The sequence below is a fragment of the Sphaerodactylus townsendi genome, linkage group LG09 (genome assembly GCF_021028975.2).
Source record: "Sphaerodactylus townsendi isolate TG3544 linkage group LG09, MPM_Stown_v2.3, whole genome shotgun sequence".
NCBI lineage: Eukaryota > Metazoa > Chordata > Lepidosauria > Squamata > Sphaerodactylidae > Sphaerodactylus > Sphaerodactylus townsendi.
This window is the reverse complement of record NC_059433.1, coordinates 74725512-74748815: the sequence shown is the minus strand read 5'-3', so window position 1 is coordinate 74748815 and position 23304 is coordinate 74725512. Positions and strand designations below refer to the sequence as shown.

The 23304-nt window shown below is 47.8% G+C and overlaps 1 protein-coding gene across 1 annotated transcript in view; it reads right to left on the bottom strand.

Annotated features, from left to right (window-relative positions):
- The window catches only part of MTSS1 (MTSS I-BAR domain containing 1), a 182877-nt gene extending 160966 nt beyond the window's left edge, over positions 1–21911 (bottom strand). The window contains 1 exon segment of the mRNA XM_048507313.1: positions 20909–21911. Coding sequence (XP_048363270.1) covers positions 20909–20980 — 72 coding nt within the window. The 5' untranslated portion in view covers positions 20981–21911.
- Positions 21912–23304: the final 1393 nt, after the last annotated feature.

Below are 23304 nucleotides of genomic sequence, written 5' to 3'. Positions count from 1 at the left end.
GGCCTTTCTACACAATTCCTTGCTATGAGGGATGTAATAATACCATTCTGGAATACTGTGTCCAGTTCTGTTCTGGCACCATAATTTGAGAAGGATATTGGCAAGCTGGAATGGGTCCAGAGGAGGGTGAGCAAAATGGCCAAAGGTCCGGAATCCATGCACTATGAGAAGTGGCTTAGGAAGCTAGGGATGTTTAGTCCAGAGACGAGAAGGTTAAGGGGTGACATGATAGCCATGTTTAAATATTTGAAGGGGTGTCATGTAAAAGATAGAGCATGCTTCTTTCCTGTGGCTCCAGAGGACCAGGAGTCATGGGTTCAAGGTGAAGGGAAAGAGATTCCACTTAAACATCACGAAAAACTTCCTGACAGTAAGGGCTGTTCAACAGTGGAATACTCTTGTCTTGGCACGTGGTGGAGTCTCTTTCTTTGGAGGTTTTTAACAGAGGCTGGATGGCCATCTGTCAGGAGTGCTTTGATTGTGTATTCCTGCATGGCAAGAGTTGGATTCAATGGTCCCTGTGGTCTCTACCAACTCTGTGATTCTACTTGTCAACAGCAAAAGAAAGCATTCTGCTCTTTTGCAAAAAGCTTTTCTTGAAGGACTAAGGAGTAAGAAATCATACCCATTTCTATGCTGCTGTAGCCAGCAAGGCAGAGAAGAAGCAGGAGAACAAAATACAACAGCGGCTGCATGGGAAATAGAAGAACATTATATTTTAGAACATAGGTGTCAAACGTGCGGCCCTCCAGATGTTATGGACTACAGGTCCCATCATCCCCTGCAAGCATCATGCTGGCATGGGGATGATGGGAACTGTAGTCCATAACATCTGGAGGGCCGCAAGCTTGACACCTGTGTTTTACAAGGTGCAGGAAAAGAGTTTCCACCTAAACATTAGGAAGAACTTCCTGACAGTCAGGGCTGTTCGACAGTGGAATTCACTGCCTTGGAGACTGGTGGAGTCTCCTTCATTGGAGGTTTTTAAACAGGCTGGATGAACATATGTCGCGAGTGCTTTGATTGTGTGTTCCTGCATGGCAGGGGGATGGACCTGATGGCCCTTGGGGTCTCTTCCAACTCTATGATTCTATAAGGCTTTATGAACAATGCCCAGGTCCTCTGCTCTTGGGCAGATCTGCTACTCTGTCCATGGACCGAGTCTGGCTGTTCGGAAAAAAAAGAGGTTGGCGAAGTGTCCAAGAGCACCTTCTCTCAGCTGCATGGACTCTCCAACTCTCCCCTTTCTTACAATGGGCCAATCCGTCCATGCTGATTGATGTTTTTTTAAGCCTGCATTTGGACTGCTATAACATGCTTCATGCTGAGCTGTCCTTGAAAACAACCCAGAAACCGCAGCTGGTCCAGAATACGGCAGTCTGCTTGCTGTCAGGGGACAGCAGGGGACCACATTTTCCAATTTTGAAACAGATACGTTTATTTAAACCATTTGTGTCCCACTAGCTACCACCAGCAGACTGTTCCCTTGCTCAACGTGGCCCACCGGGCATTGACCAGAGCTCATGGCCTTTCCATCATAGCTCCACCACTGTAGAATGAATCTCCCTGAATAACCCAATGCTGGAGATATGCAGGAGATGCTGTAAGTCGTGCTTGTTTGCCGGGGTTTGTGAAGAAGAAGAAGAGTTTGGGTTTCTATCTCACCTTTCTCCCCTGTAAGGAGACTCAGGGCGATTCCCCACTGGCAGAGTCGACTCAGTTTAGTACTAGGTTCGACCAATGTGGCTTACAAACTCCTTCCCCTTCCTCTCCCCACAACAGACACCTTGTGAGGCAGGTGGGGCTGACAGAGTACTGAAGAACTGTGACTAGCCCGAGGTCACCCAGCAGGAATGTAGGAGTGTGGAAACACATCTGGTTCACCAGATACACCTCTGCCATTCAGGTGGAGGAGTAGAATATCAAACCCAGTTCTCTAGATGAGAATCCACCTACTCTTAACCACTACACCCATGTTGGCTGAACAGAATAAGAACAGCAGGTATCTTAGGGGTACAAAAGGTATTTGAGATTTTAAGCTGGAACATTTCGATTCCAATTTCATGAGCCAAGACAAAAAATATAGGGTATAAGTACCTTAATTAATAACATAAATAATTATGGGAGTTAATTCTTTGGGGGGTCTCAATGCTGTCCCCCAGAACAGCTTTTACTCTCAGCAGCCAGAATGTATTCATGACACAGGTAATCCCTTATGTGCCCAGCAGGGAAAATTGGGTACATTCATCAGGATCAACACCACAACTTGCCTGAGCCTCCTCAACTTTTCCTGTACATCAAGTAGGACGAGGGGAACAGACAGAACTGGGGGTTGGTCAGCCTACGGCTCTCAGGGCCAAGATCAACATTTAAAAGTTCATCCTAAGCACACCTGAAGTAGCCAAATTAGGAGGACTGGGGGAAGACAAATGCAACCCGCAGAAAATAAAACAACAGTTTCTTGCTAACTCAAAGCTTACAAGGATGTTCTGGCCTTCACAAATTCCTTGCAAGGCATGCCAGACATTCCAAGGTTCATTGCTGAATGCTGACAGAAGCCCCCTTTTCTGAGGTTTCATGGAACCAAGGCAGTTGTCTAACCAATAAGGACAGTTGGGGGGGAAAACATGAAAAAGTTTGCCAAACAGGGGCCCCTTCCGCACACGCAAAATAATGCGTTTTCAAACCACTTTCACAATTGTTTGCAAGTGGATTTTGCCATTCCGCACAGCTTTAAAGAGCACTGAAAGCAGTCTGAAAGTGCATTATTCTGCATGTGCGGAATGAGCCATGGTCTAGACCAGTTGTCTGTTATTAGAAGTTCAGAGTGGTGGCGTGGTTGAGAGTGGTGGACTCTAATCTGGAGAACAGGGTATGATTTCACACTCCCCTGCATGAGTGGCGGACTCTTATCTGGGGAACTGGATTTGTTTCCCTGCTCCTACGCATGAAGCCTGCTGGGTGACCTTGGGCTAGCCACAGTTTGTTCAGAACTCTCTCAGCCCTACCCTGTTTCCCCTAATACAAGACATCCCCGAAAAATAAGACGTAGTAGAGGTTTTGCTGAAGTGCGAAATATAAGGCATCCCCCGAAAGTAAGACGTAGCAAAGTTTTTGTTTGGAAGCATGCCCGACGAACAGAACACAGAAAAATAAGACATCCCCTGAAAATAAGACACAGCGCATCTTTGGGAGGAAAAAATTAATATAAGACACGGTCTTATATTCGGGGAAACACGGTACCTACCTCACAAGGTGTCTGTTGTGGGGAGAGGAAGGGAAATAGAGTTTGCAAGTCACCTTGAGACTCCTTACAGGAGAGAAAAGGACAGCATAAATCCAAACTCATCTTCGCCATCCTCATGGGGATTTTCCACTCTGCGCTTTTTGGATTGCATGCAGCACTGGACCAGTGCAGAAACAGTGGTCAGACTTGCCTTGGTCATCTGGGTAGCGTGCACAAGAAGCATCAAGAAGACAGCAGGAACTTTCCCCGCGAGTGGCCAGCAAGTGTGGATGGGTTCTCAATCACCCTCTCCCAGAGACGCACTTGGCAAACTGACAGCCATTTAAGTGCCAAATCCTTGACACTTTTGTGATTTACCTCCAGCTGTGAAATCGGATGCTTACAAAACTGGCCTCTCTCACATCCGAATAGTTCTATGCTCCGTTCTTCCTACTGCCTTCTCTTGGACGCATAAGCTTTCAATACAAATGAAATTTAGAGGCACTATCAAGATTCCGTGGGAGGGCTGGCTCGTATGCGATGGCGCAGTCCTGTCCAGAAACTGACTCATCTGTTGTCGAGCATGAAATTCTTTGTCTTGCATTCACAGCGGGTTCTGATCAGCAGGTGAGAGACCCATAAAGATTCTTACCTAAGGCGCATTCTACAGAAATAACTACTTCCATGCACATCTCGTGAGCATATCTTGCATAGTGGCAGGACGCATGTTTGCGCATCCCAGAGCACTGGTGCATGCCGCACCATGCAAATAAGTCTTGACTGTATTTTTTTGTTTTGTGTTTTTTCCTCTGACGTATTTGGCAACCAGTTAAGAGGTTATTCAGAGGCGTTGGGAGGGAAAATGGCGCCTGGGGCAACACCTGCTCTGGGCAGCTCCCGCCCCTCTTACCTTAGTCGGCAGTGGGTCCGGGCAGCCTGGCGGGGTGGGGCCAAGCCGAGGGGCACCCTGTGGCGGCCCCGCCAGCCTGCTCCTTCAGCCAGTGGAGGCTCCACAGGGTGCCCCTTGGCCCAGCTGAAGGAGCAGCCTGGCAGGGCCGGGCCAGGTCGAGGGGGGAAGGAGGAGGGGTGTGGGGGCGATTTTCTGCCCCCCACGTGACCTGACAGTGGCCGCCTGGGGCATTTGTCCCCAGGTGGCTCCACTGAAGCTCCGCCTCTGGCGTTCTCTTTCTGGCCAAGCCTGTAAAAGATCTGGTTGCTTAACAATCTTACACCTTCCACCCCTTTCGTCATAGCGTTCCCAACCGCCTCATCTGATGCCTTGATTTCTATTTGCACCAAATCTTTCTTAGCTGTATATTAGGATCACGCAAACCAAGTTTCACTGAGCAAAAACAGACTGAGCAGGAGTCCCGTAGCCACTACGGCAAGTTGAAAGCAACGTAGCAAGGCCTTGAAAGAGATCTTTGACCGCCGTGACTCGACAGCACGTAGATCCCCACAGGAGAGAACCAACCAGTTTGTTGAACTGGAGTGACATCTATTACATAAAAGGTTCAATAAGTAAGAGGAAAGGGCACTTGGCAAGTTTTCTGCTCAATCGTTGCAAGCTTTCCAACCTCCAAGTCAGCTACAAAAACTCTTGTGAAATAACTTTTTTACGTTATTCGTGTTTGATGTTTCCAGAGTTCAGCAATATGCCAAAAATTAATCTCAAAAAGTTCTGCCAATAGGTTGTGCAATGGGGAAAAATCATATCCTAAAATGGCAAAAGCCAATGTTAAGTCATTAAACCACACATTTCAGGAGACTCCGGGCAAATCTTCTGAGATTTTCAAATGGAGGGCATTTGCCAACATGCAGAATTTCAACAACTCTTACGCTGTGACAGCTAAATGGTCCAGGGAAAAACTGTCAAAGCATTTGGCTCATCAGCTGAAGTGCAAAATGAAAAAGCTACAACAAACATATGGAGGAGTGGGGAATCAAACCCAGTTCTCCAGATTAGAGTCTACCAGCTCTTAACTACTACGCCAAGAGCTTAGGAAGGCCCTAAAGTAACCCAGCAAGCTTTGTAGCTGAGCAGGGATTCAAACCCACCTCTCCCAAGTCAACATCCAACCTGCGATCTACTTGCCATTCTGAGAATTCCCTCACCCTAAAAATCAATACCGGAAGCCATTCTTATTTAAACCAAAAGATTCTTAGTTCTCTCATCAACCCGGGAATCTGACTTTTTACAGCTTCAAAGCAGTAGTGGAGGACCTCGAGAGGATCTCTTATGCTTCTAGGCCGGGGTGTCCAACTCTGGCGCTTCAGATGTTCATGGACTACAATTCCCATCAGCCCCTGCCAGAATGGCCAATTGCCCAAGGTCACCCAGCCCAAGGTCACCCACCCAGAATTGTAGTCCATGAACATCTGAAGCATTAGAGTTGAACACCTCTGTTCTAGGCCAGGGGTCTGCAAACTATGGCTCTCCAGATGTTTGTGGACTACAGTTCCCATCAGCCACTGCCAGCATGGCCAAGTGGCAGGGCAGATGGGGACTGTAGTCCATTAACATCTGGAGAGCCATAGTTTGCAGACCCCTGTTCTAGGCTATTGGTTGAGAAGTAGGTGGGTCACTCACTCTGCAGATACTTCTGCCCAAGCAACTGATTTCTGGCCCAGATTTACTGTGGTCTGATTTTGATTGGCCAGTAGCTATACATCCTTCAGGGGAAAGCGGAACTGTTCATGGAATGGATCCAACCCAACATTCTAGGGGAACAGCTGGTGGCTTTCCAAAAAGGGTGTTTATTCGAAGACAGGTGGTTCATCTTATGCAACTCAACAAATGCGAGGAGAAAGGTCATCTATGGGTCTTCATGGGGCATTCAATTCAGCTTGCAGAGCAAAGTTATATAAGAAGCTGCCCAAACACCTCCAGATGGGCAGTTCCCGAAACTGAAGCACTACACTTTGGCACTTCTTACAAAATACCTACGGTTGTCTACCTAGAGCCGTGGTGGGGAACCTATGGCACTCCAGATGTTCACGAACTACAATTCCCATCAGCCCCTGCTAGCATGGCCAATTGGAATTGTAGTTCGTGAACATCTGGAGTGCCATAGGTTCACCACCACTGACCTAGAGGGTTTGCAATAGCAGGAACACAAGAATGCTTTTTAGTAGCAATGCAATTAAACTTGGTAACCAAATTTTTACCCCTCGAGAACCTTTTATCAGTCTGTGCCAGCATGTTTTGTTTGGGCTAGTTGTTTGGGGGGGAGGGTTGTTGCATGTGAACTCTCAGAAATAGGAAAACAGATCATTGGATATTCACAGTGAAAGATCGTTCTCTAGTAAAGTCTGGAGGACAAATCGATTGGGCGATTCCCACCTCTTTTCTCAGAGAGGCAGGAACAAATTTCTTCATGTTGATGAAAAGTTTGCCTTCTTCCAACCAGAGGCCTTGAATTGGTTGGTCATTTAGAATGGCTCCCCAGCCCTTCAGAGAACAATGAAGATCTGTAACAGTCTTTGATGTGGGTTTTTCCCTGACAGACTTTCCAGTGGACTGCCTATCAACCTTGGCTGGATTTGACTTATCTCAGAACAGTCACTAATCCTTTTTTTGTACATGATATCCATGTGATATGGACCCAGGATTCGCAGTAGAGGCCTGGCATGGAAGCGAGGCCATTGGATCATGTTTATGGTGGAAATAGACCCATGAGTCTGGCCAGAAGAAGTGTTGACGATCTGCTCTTTAATTACTTCTGCCATCAGGAGTTAGATCTTGTGAATTTTGAATTTAGAAATAAAGATTTGAGCAAAGAGTCTATCAAAAACCCTAAATATTCCAGCCTCTGCGTCAGTTGGAGTTGGCTCTTTTGGGTTTGATTTCAAGGCCATGTTCTTGAAGGAACTGGATGGTCAGCCGAGTGTCCAATATTGACTTGCTCACAGAGGAAGAACGGATGAGCAAGTCATCTAGATAAGGGTATATGTGAAGCCCCTTTAATCTCAATCTCATTACTGGAACGAGTAAGACCTTGGAGGAAACATGAGGGGCAGTGGATAGCCCGAAGGGCAGTGCTTTGAACTGGAAATGCTGGTTGGCCACTGCAAACTGAAGGACTTTCCTGTGACCCTGGAAAATCGGAACATGCCTTCGGTGAGGTCCAGTGGAGTCAGTTAATCTCCGAGTCTCACAGCCTTCAAAATGGAGCACAAGATTTCCATCCTACCCCATCAGAGAAGAACCAATTCCATTCCAATGTGCAGCGGGTAAGAAATTGAGGTGTGGATTAGAAATCCCCCAGATCGCCTCTCATCTTGGCCATAATCTCAACAGATGCCCTTATGGTGAGGCAACAAACTCTAAGCCTCAGTTCCTTATCTGCAAAATGAGGATAATAATCTTGACCGGCCTCACAGATGTTGATGTTTAAGAATGCATGCGAAGCCCATGGAATACACGAAAGTTCTATAGAAGTACTATTAAAACAATAAATAAACATTTTCCAGCATGGTCCTCATTTTTACTCATCACGGACAACCAAGAGGCTACTTACAAGTATGCAGTCCCATATACATTCAAACCACTTCACCGTCAGCAGAAGCCAAGTTGTGATCAACAGATACAACCCTGTCCTAAATAATGTGCTAGTTTATGCTGCCCCGCCACCACCTTAAATAGTAAACGAAGGAATGGCTGATCTCTGAGGAGTATCGCCATGTGTTATGCATTAACCAGCATTTGGAATGCAATTACACAGACATTTCGCTTTGAAACACCGGTTTTGTTGGTGATTCTTATGCAGCAATGTGTGAATTCCTCAGTTATATTCCAGCACACCAGAACTTTTCTGCAGCACCGGGGGCAGTATCTCTCTGACAAAGAAGTCAATATTAAACGTTTACGTCTATTCAGTGGCGCAGTGGTTAAGAGCAGGTGCATTCTAATCTGGAGGAACTGGGTTTAATTCCCCGTCTGCCACTTGAGCTGTGGAGGCTTATCTGGGGAATTCAGATTAGCCTGTGCACTCCCACACACGCCAGCTGGATGACCTTGGGCTAGTCACAGTTCTTCTGAGCTCTCTCAGCCTCACCTACCTCACAGGGTGAGAGGGGGGAAAGGAGATTGTAAGCTCCTTTGAGTCTCCTACAGGAAAGAAAGGGGGGAAATAAATCCAAACTCTTCTTCTTCTCTTCTTATTCAGAATTGGTTTAAAGTTGTGTTTCTCAACTGTTCACATAGCATGACTCTCCAAAGTCAAAATACGACGGGCCAAGATAAACACACTTGAGTAGCATGAAGCTGAGGGGCAGGTAAGTCCACCTCTTGATAGGCAAACCAGGGGATAAACACCTACCCCTCAGTGAATGGGGGTTTAGTGGGAGATTTAGTAAGGCAAGAACAAAAGCTTGGGGCAGACTTGTGAACAATTTCAGCCGGTCACTCAGGAAGAGTTACATCACCTCCAGGAAAGCCAACCAGGAAAACTTGCAAATTCCTTTGTCAAATAAACTTTGTCAAATAAATATGATAAATATGTACTGCCACGCAAGCTAGAAAAGAATTATGTGGGCTGGTTTTCAATAGCAGAAAAGAGGCAAACAACATTCTTTTAAGCAGTAATTTAAGGCGCCCAAAGCAAAAAGTTCTGGGAGGGGGATATAGAAACGGGTGTTTTGCTGACCTGGACTACTGAGGATCAACATAGGTAGCCTCCACCCAATGAAGAGGACAACCACCCAATGAAGAGGACAATGATTCCCCTCCCCTGGAAGCTGTCTCTTCCTCCTTAGCAAACTTGCTTCATACTTTGGAAGCAACTGCTCGAACCATCTAAAAATAGCCACACATTTACACAGCTATAACATAGACTTACAGAAACCCCGACGTGCTAGCAGCTGCCTAGTTGATTGTTTCCAAGATCAACACTCAAGATCAGAGGATAGAAATCAGAAGGGGTTTGTGACTCCCCCCCCCGCCCCCGCCCCAACTCCTTTCCAAGTTCCAGCCGAAACGTGCTGCAGCTGTTTATAATGGCCAAGGACTGCAGAGAAAGGGAGACCAGTTGGTTGCACTTAATTACAAACAAACAAGCGAACAATCAAACGGCATCTTCACAACGCGCTGGAAGGAAAGACAAATCTTCTCTCGTTAAAAAAGGAAAGAGTCGGAAAGGACTGCGAAGGAGAAGAGGAGCACAGGACACTCCTCAAGTCATAATGCCGGTGATCATTGTGATGTTAGTGTGGTGTAGTAATTAAGGGCAGGTGGATTCTAATCTGGAGAACCGGGTTTGATTCCCCACTCCTCCACCTGAGTGGCGGAGGCTTATCTGGTGAACCAGGGGTGTTTCCACACTCCTACATTCCTGCTGGGTGACCTTGGGCTAGTCACAGTTCTTTGGAACTCTCTCAGCCCCACCTACCTCACAAAGTGTCTGTTGTGGGGAGAGGAAAGGAAAGGAGCTTGTACGCCACTTTGAGTCTCCTTGCAGGAGAGAAAGGTGGCGTACAAATCCAAACTCTTCTCTCTTCTTCTTTCCTTGACAATTTCACATAGGAATACATTATTTACTTACCACGGATGAGGCTCATACTACATCATAAGAACATAAGAACATAAGAACAAGCCAGCTGGATCAGACCAGAGTCCATCTAGTCCAGCTCTCTGCTACTCACAGTGGCACACCAGGTGCCTTGGGGAGCTCACATGCAGGATGTGAAAGCAATGGCCTTCTGCTGCTGCTGCTGCTACCGAGCACCTGGTCTGCTAAGGCATTTGCCATCTCAGATCAAAGAGGATCAAGATTGGTAGCCATAAATCGACTCCTCCTCCATATATCTGTCCAAGCCCCTTTTAAAGCTATCCAGGTTAGTGGCCATCCCCACCTCCTGTGGCAGCATATTCCAAACACCAATCACACGTTGAGTGAAGAGGTGTTTCCTTTTATTCGTCCTAATTCTTCCCCCCAGCATTTTCAATGTATGCCCCCTGGTTCTAAACGTGCAGAGGTAGCCTGGATCTAGGATTGCTAGTTTGAGTTCGGGAAATGCCTGGAGATTTTGGAGGTACAGCCTCGAGAAAGTTCCCAGAGAAAATGGCAGATTTGGAGGGTAAAATCTATGGAATCATACCACACTGAGGTCCTCCCCCCCAAAAAAATTCGTGCTTTCCAAGAATCCACTTCAAAATCTCCAGGAATTTCCCGCACTGGAGTGGGTAACCCTAGTTTTGATACTGGGGAGATCATAGCCCTTCCGGTCACATGCTTGCAGTCTGGGGAGCAAGGTTCAAGTCTATCACCCCGTATGTACAATCCATAGTTATTTAATTCTTCCAGCCGTTCCATGTGAGAGGTCAGCATTAGATGCATATCACCAATGGAAGCCCGAGGCACATAGATCATGGTTTGCAATAAGGTCTTAACAGAAAACCTCTTGGATTTCAGCTCATCTCTGGCCTTCAGGCATCCACAGTCTTCTACATCCTCTCTCGTGCTATTTAACATATGCAGGAAGCTACCAGGAAACAGGAGCACAGTCTCAATTATATGCAGCTGACACCCAAGTCTCTCCATCTCATTCTAGGAAGGTGGTGGAATTGTCTCCAAATGGCACGGGGATGGACTTTTGTAGCCTGATCTGTTTTTTGGCTGGAGAGCAAGCTTGGTGCAGTGGTTAAGAGCAGTGGACCGTAATCTGGAAAACTGGGTTTGATTCCCCACTCCTGCATTCCTGTTGAGTGTCCTCGGGCCAGTCACAGTTCTCTCAGAACTCTCTCAGCCCCACCTACCTCACAAGGTGTCTGTTGTGGGGAGAGGAAGGAAAAGAAATGTGTAAGCCCCTTTGAGTCTCCTCACAGGAGATAAATGGGGGGGAGGGGGATAAATCCAAAATCCCCAAAGAAAATTTCTCTAAGCTTCATCCCATGAGGCTTTTGCCTACGCAGATCCATGATATTCCCAGAAGTGCCTTTTTGTGCACTGAAAAGGCAATGCTGTTTTTTCTTTTCCACAAAAAGAAAAGATAGTTGGAAGCACAGGCAGACTGTGAGCAGACGTACAACTGCTCCGGACAGGGTTGAGTTTCCACGGAAGAATCAGGTTTGCAGTTAGAACAACTACTGAATTCAGCTTTGCATCTCAAAAAAGCAGGTGGAAGAAAAGGCCAATTGCAGAGGGGAGGGGTTACTCTGTCCTGTTGCTCCAAATATTGTCACGTCTCAATGATTTCACTGCCCTGCATCCTATCAAAGCATTCAGCAAGGTCTGAAGACTTCCTCAAGCGATGGATGAAGTCTTCAACCTGATGAGCAAACCTGGATAGCTTTAAAAAGGGCTGGGACAGATTTATGGAGGAGAAGTTGATCTATGGCTACCAATCTTGATCCTCCTTGATCTCAGATTGCAAATGCCTTAGCAGACCAGGTGCTCAGGAGCAGCAGCAGCAGCAGCAGGCCATTGCTTTCACCTCCTGCATGTGAGCTCCCAAAGGCCCCTGGAGGGCCACTGCGAGTAGCAGAGTGCTGGACTAGATGGACTCTGGTCTGATCCAGCTGGCTCTTTCTTATGTTCTTATGTTCACAAGACACGTGCTGTGGCCTCGCTCACTGAAACGGGCACTGCTGAACCTTTCATTCTTGAAATGCATTTTGGACTGAAATTTTGTAACTAATTCAAGATGGCTGTTATGATCTCTTGGGAAAAAATATTAGCGTTCTTGTATGAGGTTATACTGATTTTTCCAATCCTCCCATAAGGAGGACTGCCTTAGCAGACCAGGTGCTCGGGAGCAGCAGCAGCAGCAGAAGGCCATTGCTTTCACATCCTGCACGTGAGCTCCCAAGGGCACCTGGTGGGCCACTGCGAGTAGCAGAGTGTTGGATTAGATGGACTCTGGTCTGATCCAGCAGGCTCTTTCTTATGTTCTTAAGGGCTTGAGAGAGCCCCCCACAAAAAAGGTGCTGGTGTTCAGTACCAATGAGAACTACCACACAGAATGGATTATGACCAAATGCAGCAAATGCCTTGGGAGGCCAAGGATGTGCCACTTAGGTTTGGGCCTGTCTTATGACTTCTAGAAAGGTCTTCTGATGGCCAGGCCCTCTGGCCACCCCAGGAGCTCCTGCTCCCTCCACCAACCTTCATGAGATGCTACTGCTATAGCACAGTTTCGAGTAAAAGAATGTGGTCATTGTATAGATTTCTACTCTCTGCTTCTGTTACTACAAGGGCAGGCATTCAGGATAGCTTACAGAACAATTAAAAACAGAGAATGCAAACTTGCGGTTAAAAGGCTTTAATGGGTTTTAAGATGTTTCTTTACTACATATGTTTTTACTCTGGTAAATGCTTCACTAGCCCTGACTAAGGCAGGAAAGCGGCGGTTTAAAATTGTACAAACAAATAAATCAAAGCAGCAGAAAACAATGCAAGCCGCAATCAAAACTGTGGCCTGTATCTTAGCATATCGGACAATTTCCAATCTCTACGAAGTAAAAATAGTTCTCTTTTTCCTTTTCCCTGAAATAGTAACCCAACTGAGATTCACTCAAAACCAGACTCTTATTTTAACCCCCCCCCCCCCAAAACATCAGGCTGCTTCAGAGCATTCTGTGTCTACCAGGATTCCGCATTCCACGTTCAGAAACAGGGAATTCCTGTTCTGTGAATTTCTCCAACCAGTTCCCAGTTCTTGGAAGAGTTTTGCCACATGGCCAAGGGCTTCTCCTTACTAGCCATGTGCAAAGAAAGGACACACATTGCTAAGCAGGGATACAGAGTTTGAGAAGAAAGCTAGACAGTTACATGAGCTATCACCACAATGGAATATGCCCGTGGTGGCGAACCTATGGCACTCCAGATGTTCATGGACTACAATTCGCATAAGCCCCTGCCAGCATGGCCAATTGGCCATGCTGGCAGGGGCTGATGGGAATTGTAGTCCATGAACATCTGGAGTGCCATAGGTTCGCCACCACGGGCATATGCCCAGGAGAACTACCAAGATACAACCATTGGGAACTGGGCGGGAAGAGAGGACAGGCCCTCTGTGGCAGCTTCTAAGCTTCTGCAAAGCTTCTAAGTTGGGCTAGGCCAGTGGTGATGAACCAATTGGCCATGCTGGCAGGGGCTGATGGGAATTGTAGTCCATGAACATCTGGAGTGCCACAGGTTCACCAACACGGGGCTAGGCCATGAAGTCATCTTCATCTAGGAGACACACACACACGTGTCTTCTGGCACCTTACAGACCAACACATTTGGGGGGGTCACATTAAAGTTTCACGGACTACAGCCTACCAGATGCAGGAAATTAATTTCAGTCAGCAGTGTATTTTACTCACAGTCGGATAACAGAAGGGCTAACATGTGAATGAAGCTGCAGGTCAAGGCCATGGAATACAAGAAACAGAATCTGTGACACTACTGTGTGACATTAAAAGAGCACAAGACTAACTCCAGCGACTGTGTACAACCCAGAGACAGGGATTATTGTCATTAGCACAGCTTTCTGCTACTACTCTAACGAACAACTGCCTTAAATGCTACTCAGATTATTATTATTCAATTGACTAGTTAACATAAGATACCACTTCAACAGGAGAATCACTAATGTCTTCAAATTCCAGAGAGGAACACATGAAGCTGCCTTACACCAGGCAAAGCCTCTGGCATATCAAGGGGGCTTTCCCCACTCACCTTCTGCTGCGCGCCGCTCTCGCGCCCCCTCAGCGCGCGTCATTCCTGGCGCGCTCTCAGGGCTCCCCACAACCTCCGCGCGGGGTCATCAAAAGGTGCCAGGAATGACGTGCGCGGAGGTGGTACAACAGCGGCAGCGTCGGGGCGGCTGCGTGGTTGCGGCCCTTGCAAGTGGGGAGCGCCGCTAGACCCTGCGCTACTTTCCCGGAGTACGCGCAGCAGAAGTTAAGTGGGGAAAGCCCCAAGGTCAGCCCCATTTACCCTGGGGGGCAGCAGATCTCCAGGGACCCAGGTGGAGGTCCTTCATATCTCCGCCTACATGAGCCTTTTAAACTGGAAATGCTGGGGATTGAACTTGGAACCTTCTGAAAGCCCAGCGAAGGCTCTACCACTGAGCCACAGCCCTTCTCCTTAACAAGAACACATACTGTTGCCTTATATTGAGCCAAGTCATTTGTCTAGACCAGGGGTCTGCAACCTGTGGCTCTCCACATGTTCATGGACTACAATTCCCGTCAGCCCTTGCCAGCATGGCCAATTGGCCATGCTGGCAGGGGCTTATGCGAATTGTAGTCCATGAACATCTGGAGAGCCACAGGTTGCAGACCCCTGGTCTAGCAAGATGAGTCTTCTCTACTCTGACTCGCAGTGGCTCTCCAGGGATTCTGGTGGAAGCGGCTCACATCATCCACTTCCTGGTCCTTAAAAAAAAACTGGAGTGATTGAACCTGGGTTTTTCTGCAGGCAAAGCGGATGCTCTACCAGGCAGCCTTCCCTATATCGGTTCTGTCATGATCCTTCCCCCATAACCACAAAGCACCCACTGCAGACAGCCCTGCAAATATGGACAGTGTTTTTCAGCAAATGAATCAACTTCCAACACGTGTGAACCCTCGTTTCACAAGCAGTTCACTCAACAGGCTTCACGAATCCACATACAAGCCTCGTGCGAACTGTGCTCGCGTCCACACCCCCAGATTAAGATCCCCTCTCCGCCCTTTGAACATCCTTTGCAAGAACAGGAAACGCCCATTAAAACACAGAGATGCTTCAAACACATCAGTCAGTAACTTCCTCTGTTCGGTGAGTTTGCAAATGTCTTTTCTTTGACTCCGATCCAACATCAACTTTGAAGAAGGAACTACTGTCAACTCCATAACACGCACAAACGCGCACACACACGCTCTCAAGTGAATCCACCTGGAAGCACGGCAGAAATTATCTGGTTATAATTGAAGGTTTAGATATCCCATTATGAATTTTCCCAAAACCTCACAGCAACTCCAGGGGACCTGAGTTCAGATTCATCCTCTACCATGCAGGCACACTAGGTGACCTTCAGCCAGTCATTTTCTCTCAGCATAGCCTACTTTACAGGCTTATTGTGGTGAGGATAAATTGGAGATAAAATGAAGGAAGAACAATTCTGTAAACTGCTTTGGGACCCCAATGGAGAGAAAAGAGGGGTACAAAAGTCTACATCAGTGATTCCCAAAGTGGGCGCCACCGCCCCCTGGTGGGTGCTTCAGCGATCCAGGGGGGCGGTGATGGCCACAGGTAGAAACATTAATACATACATCTTTCTGTTTAATTGCTATTAAAATTTAAAAAAATTATTTTCCAGGGGGCACTAAGTAATATTTTTTCTGGAAAAGGGGCGGTAGGCCAAATAAGTTTGGGAACCACTGGTCTACATAAACATGTTCTCTGGGGTTATCCTGAACACTCCTACACTATGTTTCACACAAAGATGTTAATAGATTGTATGTTCCTCCAGCCAGAACAAAACATGCTGGACCTTCTTCGTTGCAGAATGTGCTGCGTGGGTCCTAGTGCTATCTAGCCCTGCTCCCCGCCCCCCGCCCCCATCCATTTGAAAGTTTGAAAATAAAAATACATTTTGTTCCATGAATTGCAAATGCTCCTGTGCTGACATACCATGTTCACTAATGCACAAAACAATGGTTTTGACAAAGGCAGCCCATAAAATGATTGATTATTTTCATATTTGTCCAGGACTATATTCTAAAGTGGAAGCATGCAATGTTCTATCTCAATGTTTATATCTCAGATTGCAAATGCCTTAGCAGACCAGGTGCTCAGGAGCAGCAGCAGCAGCCCATTGCTTTCACCTTCTGCACGTGAGCTCCCAAAGGCACCTGGTGGGCCACTGCGAGTAGCAGAGTGCTGGACTAGATGGACTCTGGTCTGATCCAGCAGGCTAGTTCTCATGTTCCTATGTTCTCATCCACTGCACCTCAGCTGACCATACTAACATCTTTATATGGAACAGACTGTAGACAACTTGGGGGGACTTTCAGATTCTTTTTAACATGACAACAAAGGAAACGGCAATGTTCGCGTTTCAGTTCTACGCCTTAACCAATTTCCGATTCAACAGAATGATGCTGAGCCTTATTTTTTTGAAAGAAACTGCAAATATAGTGCTCGTAAATGGAAAAGCAAACTATTGGAGTTCCTTTATTTTTTAAGAAGAGGTCCTCGTTTCATGATCCGCAGAGCCGCATGGAGCACAACAGATGTCAGTATTTTAGGGGAGGGGGTGTACCAACCCCTCCTCCCAGTGTCTGGAATTCTAAACTGGCAATTCTTTAACAACTGTCGAAAGTTGCCATGGAAGGCCAAAAAATGAGACAGCTGGGGAGGTGGGGGGGGGGGGGGGCTTTGGCATGTGGGAAAACACAGAGAGCTTTTTGGAGAAAGCAAATCAACGTCCTGACTTGGAGTGACAGGTTAATATCATGGAGCCTTTGGGGGCCTCGAGATCCTTAACTTCCCAAGTTGACATGCTATTTGCAACAACTGGTCGCCGCAAGCGGGGCAGGAGGCCCCCTGCAGACGGGGCCGCTTCTAGCTCTGGGAGCCTCCTCCCACACAAAAGGAAAGTGACCCATTATTTCACAAACAAGCAAACAGGTGGCGACTGAACTGGAGCAGTTACAAGCATGTCCGACAAGCACGGACCGGGCCACGCCGCCGAATAGGATCGTTCCGTGCCTCAGCTTGCAGCTGAACCAGCGTTCAAAGCTACACCCACAGCCGACACCCAGAACCAGTAATCCTAGACCTTCCTTGGTGTTCTTTAAGTCTGTCTTCCGGAACGTCTCTCCCAAAACACACAAAACCAAAAGCCAAAGGGTAAATATTTGCACAAGAAAGGGTCCCCCGCTTCAAAAGAACCCCGTTGCCTCATTGCAGGGAGAGCCGGGAAAGCCATCCGATTGCGTCAAGAGACCTTTCTTTGCTGTGGCACCAGACCTCGGTTCGCAATCTGGGGAAAACAAGTGCTTACAGCCAAATGCTGGACCCAGACCAGAGCACAAACCAGACCCGCTGCGGTCACAGGCCTTACTCTGGTGTCAGCGTAGTTAAGACCGCAATCATACTCGAGCCACAAAACTGTATTTTGATTAAAAGAAGCAGCTCGGCTTAAAAAGAATCTGGGGCACAGTCCACGCCTCAGGCATGCTTACCAAGAAGTAAGGCCACTAAGTTCAGGGGATTTGCCCTCAAGTAAGAATGTGGAGGATTGTGACCTAAATTGGCATTCCGTCTATGTATTTATTTTATTCTATTTATAGGACACCACTCCCTTGCAGGCTCAGGGCCGCTTCTAACATGGGAATAACTCAGTAAGATTTAAATAATGTATCAATACAATTTAAGCCTCGCCAAATAACTCTGCACCCAATTAGCATCGAAAGCAAATTATTAACGGGAGATGCTTGGTTCAAAGGGCCGGGGTTGGACTTTGGAAGAAACCAAGTTTGGGTAAGCTGCACATGCTATCACAAGGTTCAGCATCAGGCGGTTGGACTGTTTTTCTCTTTCATTTTTAGAGTTGTACTCTGTAATTTGAAGCGTTAAATGTCTAGTTCCATCACGGCAACAGAGCGATCTTTTCCTTTAAATAAAGAAGCCCGCAAAAATCCCTGCTTAAAAGAGAGAGACGGTCCAGGTATACTTTTTTCCAATTGTAGATAGCAGCGCTATCCATTTGTGTGCGGGTTTTTTTTCCAGATTTGCTTCCTGCTGGAAAGAACTGAAGGGATACAGACTTTCCTGCCAAACCCTTGACTGGAGCACAATTCAGAGGCACAGGCCCATCTGGTGGGAGGCGACATCTGCTCAAACATGCCCTGTGTTGAAACGAACTCGATGAAAATGATTGCAGGGTTTGTTCGGGATCTCCCCCTCCCAGCCCCCCCGAAAAGGCCACGTGCTCCTCTCCACAAAGGCAGATCTGGAGGCAAATCACAACCCACAGCATCTATTAGGACAGACTACTCCGATTCAACCCTCCACAAAACCTTCACCTAAAAGAAGGCACGCTTGTAATCTCTAATTCAGTGCAGACGAAAAGCACAACATCTGGGGCAGATGAGCAGAAAATTTACAGCATCCTCTTTCTAAGATATACATAGAGGGTGGGTGACACACACACAATGCATGGATCCTGCATTCAGCTCTGCCATAATTTGAAAACGGGGCAAACATCAAATGTCCCCCTGAGCCTTCCCCAGTCAAGATTCCCCCTTCAGTGGACTGATCTCTTTCCCATCCATGATACCTTCATAGGAAACCAAATGGGGGAAATTATATACAGAGAGCCAGCGTGATGTAGTGGTTAAGAGCAGGTGAACTCTAATCTGGAGAACCGGGTTGCTCTGCCACTTGAGCTGTGGAGGTTTATCTGGTGAACCAGATTAGCTTGTGCACTTCCAACACATGCCAGCTGGGTGACCACTGTTCTTCAGAGCTCTCTCAGCCGCACCTACCTCACAGGGTGTTTGTTGTGGTGGGGTGGGGGGTGGGAAGGAGATTGTAAGCCCCTTTGAGTCTCCTTACAGGAGTGAAAGCGGGAATATAAATCCAACTCTTCTTCTTCTTCTTATGCTATTAAAAAGGCACAACATAGCACCAAAAGCCCATTTGAATGTCCATGCCGCTCCCATTTGGATTTTGATCAACCATTGTGCCAGCTTGCACTTTCCTTTTCAACTAAGTTGATTTCAGTTCTCCTTCTCACAAGCAACATCCTGCCTTTGTTCAACCAGGCCCTGCAGTTCACTGGCAGCCTTCACGTCCACCTTCCATGGTCTCTTGACTAAGAGGAAATGTCTCAAGACCACCAGTACCAAAATAAGCACGAAGATGCACATTGCACTAAACACGCCATGACTCTGTCACCATCTTCAAAAAGGGAGGCACACTCTGGCATCCTAAGGCCAGAGGGTACCCAACTGCCAACTCTTTGTGTCAACACCTTAGAGTGGCTCCTCCTCACAAGCGGTCACCAAGACTTTGGTCTTGTGTGGGAGAGGAGCTACGTTTTCCTTGGGAGTGCATCCAATAAAACATCAGAATGGCCATGATGACGGAGGCGACTGTACAGACAAGAGTCAGTGACAAAGACAGTAACCACAGCAAACATGGAAGGAAGCAGGAAACAAGGACTCAATATGAGATGGACCGATTCTGTAAAGGAGGCCACGGCCCTCTGTTTGCAAGCCCTAAGCAAGACTGTTAACCATAGACACGCTGGAGGATATTAACTCACAGGATCTCCTTCAGTCAAAAGCAACTTGACAGCACTTGAGACACTTTGCCATGATGGGTCAGACACATGTCCATGTAGCCCCCCCGCCATTCTTCTCATAGGCAAACACCTCCAGCAACATTCCTCCCCCACATAATATTTGGAATTCAGAGGTCTGCCCCTGAAACTGGAGGTTCCACCTAGCTTTCCACTGCTGTTTTCAAATCAAGCTATCCTAGGATGACTGCTGTTTTCAAGCACCTATCCCAGGATGACTGCTGCGTGAATTCAGAGGTCTGCCTTTGGAAATGAAGGTTCCACTTAGCTCTTCACAGGCCCTGTTTTCAAGCACCATGCTATCCTAGAATGACTGCTGCGTGAATTCAGAGGTCTGCCTCCCCTCCCCCCATAATATTTGGAATTCAGAGGTCTGCCCCTGGAACTGGGGGTTCCACTTAGCTTTCCCCGAGCCCTGTTTTCTAGCATCATGCTATTCTAAGGTGACTGCTGTTTTCAAGCACCTATGCCAGGATGACTGCAGCATGAATTCAGAGGTCTGCCTCTGAAAATGGAGGTTCCACTTAGCTCTGCACAGGCCTTTTTGCAAGCATCATGCTATCCTAGGATGACTGCTGCATTCACTCTCAAGGCAGGAAAGGTAGCCACACACCTCAGTTTATAACAGTGGTTCTGAACCCCTTTGGGGTCGAACGTCCCTTTCACAGGAGCCGCCTAAGACTCTCTGCATCAGTGTTCTCCATCTGTAAAATGGATCCATGTTAGGGTTGGGGGTCACCACAACATGAGGAACTGTATTAAAGGGCTGCAGCATTAGAAAGGTTGAGAACCACAGGTTTATAATCACAACATTATTATGTGGCCCTGAGCAAGACAGCAGAACTTGGTCATCTGTTGGTCAGGTGAGAACAGCAGCTACTACAAAGGTGACACAAAGGTGCTCTTCGAATGCTGAACAGCCTTCAGAGGAAAGCTCCAAATAAACATCATTGGCTCAAGTTCACCCCACCTACAAAAGCCTTGACGGGCACCGCCTCGGGGTTTGGAAGGGAGCAGATCTGGGTCCTACAGCGCACCTTCCCTCTGCATATTTCATTTTAATAGACTGAGGCGGTTGAGCTTAACAATTAAGAGGGATCCCGGGGGGCGGGAGGCGCTGGGAAAGCTCCGGCCTCCGGGGGGAGAGAGAGAAGATGCCAACACACCGGACAAGGAAGCAGCGACCATCATTTGCAAACAATAATTGCTCGCCTCCCACGGGGGAAGGGGGGACACGGCACCCCGGATCGTGCCATTTGCAGCTGCGGTCAATGCAAGGCAGAACATCGACATGCAACACACGGGCGAGGGGGGCGATTCCCCTTCCTTCCTCCCTCCCTCCCCCCCTCCCGTAGGCGCCGCATGCAGGTGGCGTCGGAATAGGTGCCCCTTCCCCCTTACCTTCATGTCCCCGATGGTGGTTTGGAAGAGGCATCCCAGCGCGCTACATTCCTTCTCGATCACCGCCTCCATCTTTTCCCCCTCGATCCAAGACGGCAGCGCAGGAATCGCTGCGGTTTCACCACCAACCTTACTACAACAACCCGACTCCAGTTTCTAGCCCTCGGCGGGGCGGGGATGAGGGATTAAACAAAAAACCCCACACGGATAAAATAGCAAGATCTGGGCTGGGGGAGACAGATCAAGCCCCCTTCCTCTTGGAGGCTACTCTAACCCCCGAGGTGACGGGCGGCTATTGCTTGCACCCAGCGCCTAGCAACGCGACCCCGAGAAAAGCTGCCCGAGCTGCGAGGGAGGGAGGGCAGGAGGGGGAAATAACAAGATCAAGACGTCTCTATCTCCTCTGCACGAGGCGAGCAAGCCAGCCCAGCGCTGCCCATGATGGCTCATGCCCACACAACAAGTCGGCTCGAGGCGGGGGAGCTCGCTGGCCAGCTGCTCAGAAATGCATCGGAGGCGCCCGGCGGATCCGCCTCCCCCCCGCAGCCAGCGATTCGAGAGGCAGCTGCAAAGCCGTCCGCCGGAGCTGCTGCTGCTGCTCGCACCTAATAATATAGGTGCTTTTTTTTTAAAGCCACCCTGCAGAAAAAAGGAGACCCCCTCCGCCTTGGAAGGGGGGGGGCGTTATTTAGTGCATTCAGTCGAATTGCAGAGAGCGGGAAGCGCCAAGACTGCAGCAGAGGGGCGGATTGGGTTTCACGCGCACACCCCCAAAATGCGAAAGGAAAGAATCTACTACGGGCAGCGGACCAAAACAAAAGGAGCCCCTTCGCCGAGGCTCCTCAGCCGGCCGTGCCCTCCCTGCTCCGCCGCCCGCCTTCGCTACGGGCTTCCTCCCCTCCTTTGCAACCCGAAAGCAGAGCTACATGCACGCCAGGGCGCGCGCCACCTTCCCCAGAACCTTTGGAACCTTGCCTCCCCGGGAAAGGCGCGTCACGGGCGCAGAATGCCCGGGCCGCGGCTCCTGATTGGTCGGAACCGGGAAGAGGCAGGACGGAGGGGGGAGCCTCCTGCTCGCGCCGGCGCTGCCTCTAGGCTAGGCGGAGTTAAGAGCAATGGGTTGCAAGTTCGAATCCCAATTCCGGTTGACGTTTGGAAATTCTTTTGGGAAGCTTTTTGGAAAATAGATTGTCGCCCTGCTTTTAAATTGTAGTATGCTGCCTCGTCTTATTTGCCGCAAATGTTTTGAAGTTTGTCGTGATTTTATTTGTAGCTCTGTTTTTTGGTTTCAAGAGCCAGTTGGAATGGGAAAGTAATATGTAAGTGTTGTGAACCAATAAGTGAGAGTACAATTTATAAAATAGGTCAAAGCCAGAGGTCTCGGAGACTGCTCTTCCTTTTACATTTAGCTCTCCAAAAGAGAATTTTACAAATATTTTAAGAGCCGTGTGGTTGACCACCAACCTTACTACAACCTTGACAGGATTTCTGAAATACATATGAAATACACCCACCCCTCACACACGTTATATTATTTCCTTTTAAGAGCTAAACTGATGGTACTTATATGTAATTTTAGCACTTCTAATTTGGTCCACTTATTTCACTGAGTCTGCATGGTTTAGTGGTTAGAGCGTCAGACAAGTATCTGGAAGACCCAAGTTCAAATGCCATTTTCTCACCCTGACAGGCCTCACAGGGTTGTCATAGGGATAAAACAGAGGAGCTGGAAACAAGACTTTAAGCAGCAGTTAGGGTCCAAATACTAGCTGCTGCATTTTTCCCAGCTATGCAGCAGTTACACAAACCAAATGCAGCCTGTGTAAATTGTAAAGGAGCCAATGTGACATTTCATGCCAAAATGAAATTTTGCAACTGAACATGGATGTCCAATGCGTAAGTGATGGGTGAAATTGTGGTGAATCTTTGCTTGGATTAAACTACAGGGTAAACTGAAGCAATATCCTTGCCCCTTCCATCCAGGGCTGTTCTAAGTCAACAATCTTATGCATACTTACTTGGAAGTAAGCCCAATTCAACTTTACTTTTGAATAAACATACATTCAGCCAGCACATATAACAGCTTTGGAGTCATACTCCTTTGGGAGCACGTGCGTTTTGTAATGATGCATATAATCCCTCTAGGATGCCCTTGTGTTGCGTGCCATCATTGGCACGCCTGATATACTATCTAATCAGTACTGTCCCCTCCCGGCCTTGGGATCGGGCGCCATATATTATTGCTGCTGCTGTGTTCTATGGTTATAGATTTGTAAATTGTTTTAAATTACCTTAGTTTTTATGTGTAAAATGTTGTTTTTAGCCTGCTGTGTTTAATGTTATTGTGTATTGTTGTTCCAGGCCTGCTGTACGCCACCCAGAGCCCTTCGGGGTTG